This window comes from Aethina tumida, chromosome 2 (genome assembly GCF_024364675.1).
Source record: "Aethina tumida isolate Nest 87 chromosome 2, icAetTumi1.1, whole genome shotgun sequence".
In the NCBI taxonomy this organism is placed as follows: Eukaryota; Metazoa; Arthropoda; class Insecta; order Coleoptera; family Nitidulidae; genus Aethina; species Aethina tumida.
Window position 1 is genome coordinate 4,634,235 of NC_065436.1, and position 12,434 is coordinate 4,646,668.

The window sequence follows — 12,434 nt, forward strand, 5'->3', positions numbered from 1 at the left end:
TAAAATTCAGAATAATTTGGATTTAGAAAATTAAAGAATTTATCAAAAGAAGTCTTTCCTAGCTTATTTAATTATTGATATAAAGAAGTTTTTGCATTTAAATTGATAAATTTATTAAGTTCTCTTATCCTTTTTTATGTTTTAATAAAAATAGAAACATTTATTGTAGGCGAAACACTAAAAATAATACAATTATAAGAAATTATCATTCCCTTAGTATTTCCAGTAAAATTTAAAATATATTTATTTAATGTTATTTTCAATATTGTTGTGATTCTTAAGGTCAACGATAACAATATAAAATCAAATAAAATTTGTAATATAAAACCATAAATTATATGTCGTTTGAAGTTGATACAATTTTTTTTTGTTGAATTCGTTTGTAATACATAGTTGTGTCTTCTATGACAGAAGGACTGTAAACTATTGATTGTTAGTGAATAGCTTGTAAATACATTGTGGTCAAATCAAAGCATTAAAAAGGTCAGTTTTATGTATAATTTAATTTTACATACTGCACCTTTACAATCAACATTTTTACAAGCAACTCTTCTTACTCTTTTTTGAGTAAGTTGGTCAAGGTACGTTAAAGAAGTAACATTAACATTTAACACTCTTTAAAATACCTTTTATTCAACAAAAAAAATCACCATTAGATTTAAGAATGTTTGCAAACATAAATTCATACCATGAAGAATAAGTCAACCTCCTCTTCAAAATTAAACAGAAGTCATCAGAATATCTCTTTGTCTGTTTTGATCTACTATTTAGAATTAGACTTTTAATTGGAAAAATTTGACAGTGATGAAAATAACCAATAGTCTCAAAGAGAAGTAACTCAACTCTAGAAGTAGAACTCAGATTAAAGAAACTCTTCTTTGAGTAACTTGGTCAATGTACATGAAAGAACTAACATTAACATTTAAGACTCTTTAAAATAACTTTTATTCAACAAGAACATTACCATTACATTTAAGAATTTTTGCAAACACATAAATTCATACCATGAAGAATAAGTCAACCTCCTCTTCAGAAATAAACAGAAGTCATCAAAATATCTCTTTGTCTGTTGTGACCTACAATTTAGAATTAGACTTTTTATTGGTAAAATTTGACAGTGATGAAAATAACCAATAGTCACAAAGAGAAGTAACTCAACTCTAGAAGCAGAACTCTTCTTTGAGTAACTTGGTTAATGTACTATCAGTATGAATTTATCTTTTGACCTCCTTAGTATATATTAAATATAAATGTAATGTTGCATTTGCAGTTGATAAGGATGAAACTATCCAGAACATACATTAATGGTAAAATTTGGCAGTGATTAAAATAACCAAGAGTCATAAAGAGAAGTAAGTCAACTCTAGAAATTGAACTCAGATTAAAGAAACTCTTCTTTGAGTAACTTGGTCAATGTACATTAAAGAACTAACATTAACATTTAAGACTCTTTAAAATAACTTTTATTCAACAAAAAAATCACCATTAGATTTAAGAATTTTTGCAAACACATAAATTCATGCCATAAAGAATAAGTCAACCTCCTCTTCAGAATTAAACAGAAGTCATCAAAATATCTCTTTGTCTGTTTTGACCTACTGTTTAGAATTAGACTTTTTATTGGTAAAATTTGACAGTGATTAAAATAACCAATAGTCACAAAGAGAAGTAACTCAACTCCAGAAGTAGAACTCAGATTAAAGAAACTCTTCTTTGAGTAACTTGGTCAATGTACATTAAAAAACTAACATTAACATTTAAGACTCTTTAAAATAACTTTTACTCAACAAAAAAATCATTATTAGATTTAAGAAACACATAAATTCATACCATGAAGAATAAGACAACCTCCTCTTCAGAATTAAACAGAAGTACAAAATTTAAATGTCTAATTTCGTTTCAGAGACATGGGTCAAAAGATTCTTACTTTACTTGCGGTTTGCCATATCACACTGGTCATTTGTTGTTTGGATGAAACATATGAAAAATTAACAATTGACAAATTAGGAAGTTACATCAGGAATTATAGATTCGGTGAGGCTGAAGCTGTTTTGTCGACCAACAAGATTCAAGGCCAAGAAATCATTACTGATTTAATATCTGAGCACCAGTTTAATCCTTTGCTGAGTTTCGCTGACTATACTTCAGATCTACCAACGAGTATTCGAATTATTAAAAAGGTCTACAGAAGTAACGAAGACATGGAATGTTCTATTAAATATGTTAGGAATCTGAGAAGAATCATTAGAAGTCTATACAAAATATTTTATCAATATAATGCACCTTGGCAAGTAAAAGCAGAAGTTGATAATTTGCTTAAAGTTTATAAACAATCCATGACTAATCATGCCAAACAAATAATTGAGAAGTGTGCTCAAACGAAAATTTGTTTAGATTCCAAAATTCAATATATTGCTGATGTGACTTATACATTTGATAAAGCCATATTTACTGATTTAATACATGATATTATAAGTGATTTGTACGGATTGGTGCCCACCAAAAAACTTCTAGCTTATGTGGACAACATGAGTACCCTGGAGCAGAAAATCATCGGGTTTCAGCACTTATACAATAAATTAACAAGGAAGGAGAGAATGAGTTCCGTAATGGCAAACTTTGTTACTTTCATTAATAAAATCATTAAAGATCCTCTTTATTCTAAAGTAGACAAATTGCTGCAAGAGACAATTAATATGGCGGATCTTGATTTGCCCACATCTCTTAAATATGCCATTCTGTCACCCAGGGTTTGTATTTTAAACGTTCATTTTAACGAGTCATTTTATGCTTATTATCAATACGAGAAATCATACAGTGCCCGTCCGGTATTGTCGTGGATACCAACAAAGACGGAAGGATTGGCAAATGCCACTGCCAACTACTGGGTACTAACTCAGGATAATTCTAATACGACCTTCTTAATAAAGAGCAGTGCCTACGATGAGTATCTGTATGTCGGAGCAGATTATGATAAAGAGAGGAGAAGAATAGTTACTGGGCCAGATGGAGCAACCACCAACGCTGGCAAATGGTATTTGGAACCAACTTGTGATTATGAGTATGTGTATATTAAAAGCTATAACGGCGAATATGTTTACCCTGCTGAAGGGTTGAATTTTGACAAAGACAGAAGACGTGTATTTACATGGATACCTAGCAAAGAGACATTTGATGAAGGCAGATTTAAAATTTTCCCTTGTTGAGTAAATATATATATATATATATATATATATATATATATATATATATATATATATATATATATATATATATTTAATGAAATAAATGTGTTTTTATATACAGTGGTGGAAAAAGTATGGAATATTTATTTACTTATCTCTTCATTGTGTTGTATTGCAAATAATAACAATAAATGTTAATATCACCAGTCACATTAAATATCAAAAGATTTATTTTACTAAATGACACTATCTTAAATTAATTTAAATACTATTGTTTATAAACAAAGGTAAAATTACTTATTTTAAGGTTTTTATCATCAATATTACTTTTAATAACCCTCATTTGCAATGTTAATAATATAAAGTATAACAGGCACAAATGTTTATCCTTAAGGTCAACGATAACTGGATGGATCGTCAGGTATGTAAGAATAAATAAAACTTGTAATGGAGTCACAAAGTTTATAAACCAGTTAGCCATATACCTGGGAAAAACCAGAATTGCATGTGGTTTGAAGCCGATGCACAATTTTAACTTGTAGAGCACTTTGCAGTACGCATTTGTGCGTGGCTCCTGTCACAGGAGTCTTGTGAGTTATTGAAAGTTGCTTGTAAGTTTATTGTGGTCAGATAACACTATTAAGAAGGTCAGTATTATGTAGCATTTAATTTTATATACCACAATAGTAGTACCTAAATAATAATGACTAATACCGAATACATTAAAGAACTAACATTAACATTTAAGACTCTTAAAAATAACTTTAGATTTAAGAATTTTTGATACCACGAAGAATAAGTCAACCTCCTCTTCAGAATTGAACAGAAGTCATCAAAATATCTCTTTTGTCTGTTTTGACCTACTATTTAGAATTAGACTTTTAATTGGAAAAATTTGACAGTGATGAAAATAACCAATAGTCTCAAAGAGAAGTAACTCAATTCTAGAAGTAGAACTCAGATTAAAGAAACTCTTCTTTGAGTAACTTGGTCAATGTACATGAAAGAACTAACATTAACATTTAAGACTCTTTAAAATAACTTTTATTCAACAAAAACATCACCATTACATTTAAGAATTTTTGCAAACACATAAATTCATACCATGAAGAATAAGTCAACCTCCTCTTCAGAATTAAACAGAAGTCATCAAAATATCTCTTTGTCTGTTGTGACCTACAATTTAGAATTAGACTTTTTATTGGTAAAATTTGACAGTGATGAAAATAACCAATAGTCACAAAGAGAAGTAACTCAACTCTAGAAGCAGAACTCTTCTTTGAGTAACTGGGTTAATGTACTATCAGTATGAATTTATCTTTTGACCTCCTTAGTATATATTAAATATAAATGTAATGTTGCATTTGCAGTTGATAAGGATGAAACTATCCAGAACATACATTATCTGACCTCTTTACTTCAAATTTGCAGACGGTGTTGTCAGTGTGTGTTGTTAAGCTTTATTTGGAGAATTTGTACCTGTTTAAATTGTAACAATTAAAGTCTAAGACTATGTTTATGCTAGTCCATCACATAGGCTAAACCTTTTACTGTTTCAGCAGGTTTACTAGCTTCAAGTCTTTGTCCTCACGAGGAATTGTCAAATTTTATTATCATTATTTTTTTTATGTGGAATTCATTTGTATAAAAGATAATAACAATAAAAGACCCCTTCTTTTATTGTTCCTCTAACTGACTAAAAATAATTCAGTTGAAATTTAATTTTTAAAATTAATATTTATCTGTATTTAGTTTAAATACAAGTATAAAATTTAATTGTCCTACTTCCTTTCAGATTCTCTAGAGACATGACACAACGAATTTTTATTTTAATTGCAATTAGCCAAATGGCTTTGGCCCTTTCTTGTTCGGATCAAAAATACGAAAATCCAACAACAGAAAAATGTGGAACCTACATCAAGAATTACAGTTTCGATGAGGCTGAAGCTGCTCTTTTACAGGCCAATGAGACTCAACTGAACCAAATCATTACCGAACTGATATCCGAAGACCAGTTTAACCCCTTACTGAGTTTTGCCGACTATACCACAAATTTATCAACAAGTTTACAAATTATTAAAAAACTCTACAGTGACAACGAAGAACTGAAGAGTTCTATTAAACATACACAGAATCTGAGAAGAATTATAAGAAGCTTATCCAAAATATATCATCAAGATGACGCCCCATGGCGTGTGAAAGAAGAAGCAGACAATTTGCTTAAGATTTATAAGCAGTCCATCATTAACGACGCCAAACAAACTGTAGAGCTGTACATTAAAAGTAAAAATTGCTATTTAGACTTTAAAAACCAAAATACTGCTACTTTGACTTATGTATTTGATAAAGGCTTATTTGCTGAATTAATACGTGATGTTATAAGTGATTTGTACGGGTTGGTGTCCACCAATAAACTTCTAGCTTATGTGGACAGCTTCAGTAACTTGGATCAAAAAATTATTGGGCTCCAATACTTGTACAACATTTTGACAATGAAGGAGAGAATGAGCTCGACAATAGTTATTTTTGTAGAGTTCATTAATAAAGTTATAAAAGATCCCCTTTATTCTAAAGTGGACAAGTTGTTGCAAGACAAAATTAAAGCCATTGATCTCAGCTTACCAAAATCTCTCAAATATGCCATTACATCACCGAGGGTGTGCATTGTTAGTGCCTTTTTCAATGAGTCATTTTATGCCTATTCTCTGATCAATAAAACTTACAATGCACGTCCGGTGTTCACGTGGATACCAACGAAGGTGGAGGGATTGGCAAACTCCACTCAGAACTACTGGGTGATAACTCAGGATTATTCCAGTTCCACCTTCTTAATAAAGAACAGTGCCTACAATGAGTATCTGTATGTGGACGGCAATTTTGACAAAGACAGAAGAAATGTGTTCACCAGGGCTGATGGGGCAAAAACCAACGCCGGAAAGTGGTACCTGGAGCCAACTTGTGACTACCAATATGTTTATATTAAAGACTATAACGGCGAATACATTTACCCTGCTTATGATGGCCTCAACTTCGACAATCAAAGAAGGCGTGTATTTGCATGGGTACCTCAAACAGGTACTTTTAATGAAGGTAAATTTAAAATTTTCCCTTGTTAATTATAAAAATATGCCATGTGTGTGTTCCATTTAATGAAATAAATGTGCTTTCAATATCAATAAGTGTTTAATTACTACTATAAACTATTAATATTTATATTGTCTTAAAGTGTTGGTTTATTTTATTGCTTCTTTTGGAAAGAATGTAAAATAAATTTTATTTTTTAAGCTTGTTGAGGATTTTTTCATTTATTGTTACCTGAATTTCTAATTTATTGAGGTGTCTTAAAATAAAAAAAAAATATATATTACCATTTACTGGAAATGATTTACAACAATAATTGAATTTTAATGTTTCTAAACAGGTTTTTATAAACCAATTTTAAAATGATGATAATAAAATATCAATAAAATATCAATACTTGACAACAGACATCGAATTAAAGTCACAAAAATAGAACTACACATTAATCGAATATCGACCATCTTGATATACATATGATGTGGTTGGAATTTAATGGTTTTAGTGACTAATAGATTTAGTGACCAGTGTGTAAATTATAAATAGTGCTTTTAAATTAACACACAATTTTTGTGTTTTATTTAGGTGACTAACTAACTTTTTAAAAATATATTAATTTATTTTATTTTAACTAATAAATGTTCTCAGAAATATTTAAAATATAATAACTGTTAAATTGCTGACCCAAAATATGTTTAAGTGATAATAAAATTTAGAATAATAAACATCTTCCATTAATATTGACCACTATTTGTTTATTTTAGTATTATTTAGAACCTTCAATGGTATTAATGTCAACGAATAAATTTGATGTATTTTCAACCACATAAAGTATTTGTTATTGAATAACTTAATAAGTACTGTAGTCAAATATCACCATTAAAAAGGTGGGAGTTTGGAACTGAAGGAAAGGTTCAGAACTCAGCTGTTTATTGGTAATAAATTGGCTATTTATGGGCAGAAAAAATTGGACTGAGAAGATAATCACAAGTATAAATATCTCAACACTGTGGTAGGCAAGATAGAACTTTCAATTGAATAGTTTGAAAGTTTATTGGCTTTTTTGACTTCTTACTGAGTATTTAATTTGTAACTCAAGTCATTAAAATATGAGTTAAAGATTAACCTTTAACTTTTCCACCAGCTGCACCAGCTTCAACCCATTGTTCACACAGACTGGAAGTATGGTAATCAACCCATGAATCGCCATAATTGATATTTCGACCTACTATTTATAATTAGACTTTTTGTTGGAAAATATCTCCACTCTAGAAGTAGAGCTGGAAATAAAGTGACTCTTCTTTGAGTAGTTTGGTCAATTTATGAGCAGTACATAGCAACATTAATCTTGTGGCCTCTTAGTATTTAATAAATATAAAAAATTCCAAGGGGACTTATAATCATCAAGTTCTTCTTGGACTAAGTCTTGTACTGTTTCAGCAGGTCTACTAGCTTCGAGTAATAACACACACAAGCAATTGTCAAACGTCTAATTTTATTATCATTACTTAATTTATGTGAAATTCATTTGTTAAGGGGTTATATCTTTTATTGTTCCTCTAAGTGTACTAGCTTCAACCCTTTGTCCACACCACACACCAGAATTTTGGTAATCAACCCATGAAAGGACAGAATTAGCAGCTGACAAGGATTAATTTTGTTATCCTGTCTTAATTTACGTGAATTTTGTTCAATTTTCTAATGATATTCATATTTCCAGACATTATACAAGAATTTTGTAGAAGATATTGCTTCATTTCTTCGTTGGTACAGGTTTCAGGACATTAATTGCCACTTTCAAACTAAGAATGTGTGTATTAACATGGATACTTAAAGGAGGTCCTCCCCGTTAAATTATATTTATTGTTTTAAAGTTTCTATTACTGGTTTTAATTACTGAATTACTTTCAGGAAGAATGTATATAATCATAAGTAAAAAATATATGTTGTAGGTCCAATCTATAGTATCTCCATCCATTTTTCATTTCTTGTTACCTGATTTCTTGGTGGATGAAGAAGAAGTATAAAAGTAAAAGTTTCCTTGGATGATTACTGCTTGATATTATTAAAATTTGTCTAAAAGATTTTTATTAATTGATCTGAAACAAAACCATGTTGAAGTTGGTTAGTCCAAGAATATACAAAATTTATTAATAAAGCAGATAAATAATAGAATCAAATTGAATATAACTAAAGGTTAGACAGTTTCAGGACTTTTAAAACAAGAGTATTTTATGTTGGTGTCATGAAATGGTAAATTGACTTTCAGACAGAAGTGACAGTATACTTGTTCCATTGATATAATAATCTGAGCCCAAACAAGAGGATAAAAAGGAGTAAGAAAAACTGTGATTATGTTAAAGTATCACATTTTTATCGACTTCCAGACCAAATTTCATGATATTTCGTCTGTTGGAGTATCTAAGACTTGAATTTTATTAATAAAATGTAACAAAATATGATTATATTTATATATTTAAGTTAAATAATTTAATTGTTACCTATTTAAGGTCACAATTTTTATTCACATTAACAAAATTAACAAAACATTTAAGTCACTTTTTTCAAAACTTATTTAATTGGTAAACAATAACTTCTGTCTGGAATTTGTAAGTAAACAATATTAATGTACAGACAAAGTAATAAAAATGCATTTTTATTATTACATTTTAATAAAAATAAACTTCTGATGGTGATTTAAACAATATTATATACCGGTTGTTAATAACACTTTGTCTAATTAAATACATTGTAAATATGATGCAACATTTCGTGTTGTATTTTACAATAAAATAATTAACAATGTAAATTCTTATAGTGCTCAGTCAATGTATATTAGACAGAAGAAAGGTACAATGATGCTTATCCCTCCCACGATCAGTATTACCCATCGTGCAATGTCTAAAATGCCCAATATTTTGAGGAGGGAATCCTTGATTTGATCCACGTATTCATCATCAAGAGTCAAAGACTACAACAAAACAACTCATCAGCATTTTTATTAATTAAAACCAACAAATTCACCTCTTCCACCCACATTATTGGAATGACGGTGTTTGAGACATTTTCCAACATTGTTATGTCCTCGATGGGTCGCAGGAACATGCTGAATTGGAACCTCTTCGCCATCTTTATGGGTGTACCACTGTTCTGAAAACAACATCATCCTTATTGAAAAGGTTAAACTTAAAAAGTTCTCGACATGAAATTAATTGATTTTATTCGTCAGTCTAAATTAACATCCATTTAACAGATTTGATGGCATAATTTGCAATGGAAATCACGTAAATTATTCAAATTGTTTTGACTGTGATGAACTCCTCTCACAAGCATTTTAAATTAATAATAATTAATGGCAATTTGTAAAAAATTGTTACAATAATTTGTAGTTTACAAGGTTATATTTATATTGTGAGGCGATAATTAATTATTCACATGTTTAAAGTGCTAATCTACGTATAACGTCAATACAACTTACTGGTTCAAAGGTGACGAAGGTTTCGTGCAGCTCCTCAACAGGTTTCAAACCATCCACAGCATCAAGGTACTTAGTATTAGCATGAAGGAAATGTGGAAAAGATATGAGTACAGGTCCCCCTTAAATACCATACAAACACCATCAGAGCTCAGTAATAGAAAGTACTACAACTACATAAAAACAGTCTTATATTGGCAGTTAATAAATAGTAAAACAGTCCTAGCTTAGTGACCATCCTTCCGGATTAATCTAAAACCGTTGCCAATTCTCCTGAAGGTGTAGTCTTTAGTTTCCGTTTTAAATTTTATGAAGCCAAGCTGCCTGGCCTCCCTGGAGTCTTTGGGTGTGGTGGAGTTTGAGGTCACCACTGTGGATATTGAGGAACTGGACTGCAGGAAGCTTTGGCTGGATGGTTTGCTTGTTGTGGTGAACAAGTCGGCGAAATTGTACGGAGACTTTGTCGTGGATATCGGTTTGAACGACAGGTGAGAGAAGGTTGTTGTTGTTGGTGGTTCTTTAATCCTGCTACCAAACACACCCACAACAGCTTTCTGAGTTGTTGTTGTGCTTGGTTGGGATTTGGCAAACAAATTTGAGAAGTCATAGGGGTTGTTTTTGTAAATGATTGGTCTGCGAGTTGTGGACAATTGGACAGAAGTAGTCGAAGAGCCTGAGTTTTGATTATTCAAGAGTTTGGAGAAGTCGTAAGGGTTACTCTTGTAAATATTTGATGATTTGGTGGTGGTGGGTAAGTCAGTTGTCACACTATGTGGTTTCAAAGTGACTTCTTGAGCTGGTTTTGTTGAAGCCTTGGCAAACAACGTTGAAAAATCATAGGGGTTGGCTTTTACTTTTACAGCACCAGGTTTGACAGTAGCAAAGTCGTAAATCCTCTTAGGTACTACACTGGTCACAGTTCTTTCAGTACCAAAGTCCTTTAGTGTAGTTTTAGGTGGTTGTTCAGTACTTTCTTCCAACTTTTTAGTAGAAAACAAATACGAAAAGTCGTACGGATTATGCTGTTGAAGTTTTGGCCTGGTTGTGGTGGAGTAGGTTGTCGGAACAAATTTCTCTGCTGTTGTCTTATAGATGTTTGAGAAGTCATATGGGTTAGTTTGTGGTAGTTTTGTTGTAAGCTGAGGAGAAGTTGTCCTATAAATGTCTTTGGTATTTTCATAACTTCCTTGAGAATATTTGACAAACGTATCGAAGTTGGTCCTCGGGTTAATGGTTGTAGTTGGTGGCGTAGTTTCAGGTTTGTAGGTGGTTTCTTCAGTTCTTATAAAGCTAACTGGAGGTGAAGTAAAATCATCTTGCCTTCCAACATCCTGGTTTAGCTCTGATTCATGTTTGGGGAATGGAGGAAGTGATGGAAAACTATAATCATCATATTCCTCAACTGAATTGTAGACATTCCTGATAGTTGTGGTAGTTTCCGGTTGTCTGTAGGCTGAGTAATCAAACGGTCTGAAGGTTGAGGTAATCCTAGGTAGTTCCGGATATCGGTACTGATCATCTTCCTGATAAGTTATGTTCTTGGGTAATATCGGTAGAGGTGGAAACTCGTACCCATCGTCGTAATCCTCGTCGATTTGTGGCTTAACCGTTGGTACCGGAGGTACTTCGTAAATGTTATCGTAGCACCCTTGGACGTACTGAGATACATCACCCTTGCAGTACAACGGATACACTACCCAGGCATTGAACCCGTCACCGGAAATCCTCGAGTGCTCCTCGAAGATAGTTCTGATGCACTTGACATCGTCGGCGATGTCGTCGTCGGCGAAAGCACTGCACGGCTTGAAGCACCCGTACCCTTGTCCGGGTGGCGAGCACCAGTAGATCTGCGAAATCTGAAACAGTCCGTGGTCGCCGCTGCCCGGATTGTGGGCGGACGTGTTGTACAGGGATTCGTGTTTGGCGATGCACACCCAGGTGGCGATTTGGTGTTCCGGCATGCGATGCACGTTCCTCAGCTCGCGGGCCAACTCGCAACGTTCGTACACTTTGGCCGAAGCCAGACAAACCACTGTCAAGTGTATGACTATGTTTAGTATCATCCTTACTGATTTTCGTTCGAAGGTGAACTTGTGTTTTATAGTCGGTCAGCGTTTTGTGTTAGTGACCCCGCACAATCGGTCGCTCTTCAATCGTTCTTCGGTGGTTGGCTTCGGAGGTTCGTGTTTGCTGTTCGAATGATCTTATCAGTGTGTAAGGTTTCCGTGGCTTCGTTTAATGGAAGGATGGACACACACATGATGGACGGACAAACCTGAATCTTAATGGATGATGTTTAACTGTAAAACTGATAGTACTAACGAATTGTGACATTTCATTGATCACCACTGTAAATAAACATTAAGTTAAGAGGGTTAAGATTTTTCAAAAGTATACCCTCATATGCAAATAGTAAACTTAAGGACAGTTACTTACAATAAAACAATTTTTAAATCATAAATAAAAAATTGAAAATTTCATTATCATTATTATGATTGTAATTGTCTGAATGTTATATCATTGATAAACAGTTGTTGTTATTAATTTAATAAGTAATACAAGTCAATTATTTCTAATATGCCTTTAATAATTTAAATGTAATTGCTTATTCAATAAAGTTAAGTCAAATTGAACATTCAGTAATGTAATTATTGATTTTAAAATAAATACTATTTATATTACATTGTGATAAATTA

At 32.0% G+C, this 12,434-nt stretch overlaps 3 protein-coding genes across 4 annotated transcripts; 2 read left to right on the top strand and 1 right to left on the bottom strand.

Annotated features, from left to right (window-relative positions):
• The first annotated feature begins 397 nt into the window (after nt 1–397).
• LOC109596266 (uncharacterized) lies at nt 398–3,225 on the top strand. 2 transcript variants are annotated; one of them, XM_020011770.2, is made up of 2 exons: nt 398–483; nt 1,904–3,225. In XM_020011770.2, exon 2 carries the CDS (start codon nt 1,908–1,910, stop codon nt 3,204–3,206), a length of 1,299 nt encoding a protein of 432 aa, XP_019867329.2. In that variant the 5' UTR covers nt 398–483; nt 1,904–1,907; the 3' UTR covers nt 3,207–3,225. The 2 variants fall into 2 exon arrangements, with proteins under 2 accessions (XP_019867329.2, XP_049818545.1); XM_049962588.1 differs by lacking the exon at nt 398–483 and adding an exon at nt 1,303–1,352.
• A 191-nt stretch (nt 3,226–3,416) lies between these two features.
• Nucleotides 3,417–6,476, top strand: LOC109596265 (uncharacterized). The gene is made up of 2 exons (XM_020011769.2): nt 3,417–3,832; nt 4,981–6,476. The coding sequence occupies exon 2, from the start codon at nt 4,994–4,996 to the stop codon at nt 6,299–6,301; it is 1,308 nt and encodes a 435-aa protein (XP_019867328.2). The 5' UTR covers nt 3,417–3,832; nt 4,981–4,993; the 3' UTR covers nt 6,302–6,476.
• Nucleotides 6,477–8,918: 2,442 nt separating this feature from the next.
• On the bottom strand, nt 8,919–12,008 carry LOC109596263 (mucin-5AC-like). The gene is made up of 3 exons (XM_049962586.1): nt 9,742–12,008; nt 9,288–9,413; nt 8,919–9,234 (listed from the first exon to the last, which is right to left on the bottom strand). The coding sequence occupies exon 1, from the start codon at nt 11,799–11,801 to the stop codon at nt 9,966–9,968; it is 1,836 nt and encodes a 611-aa protein (XP_049818543.1). The 5' UTR covers nt 11,802–12,008; the 3' UTR covers nt 8,919–9,234; nt 9,288–9,413; nt 9,742–9,965.
• Between the last annotated feature and the right edge of the window lie 426 nt (nt 12,009–12,434).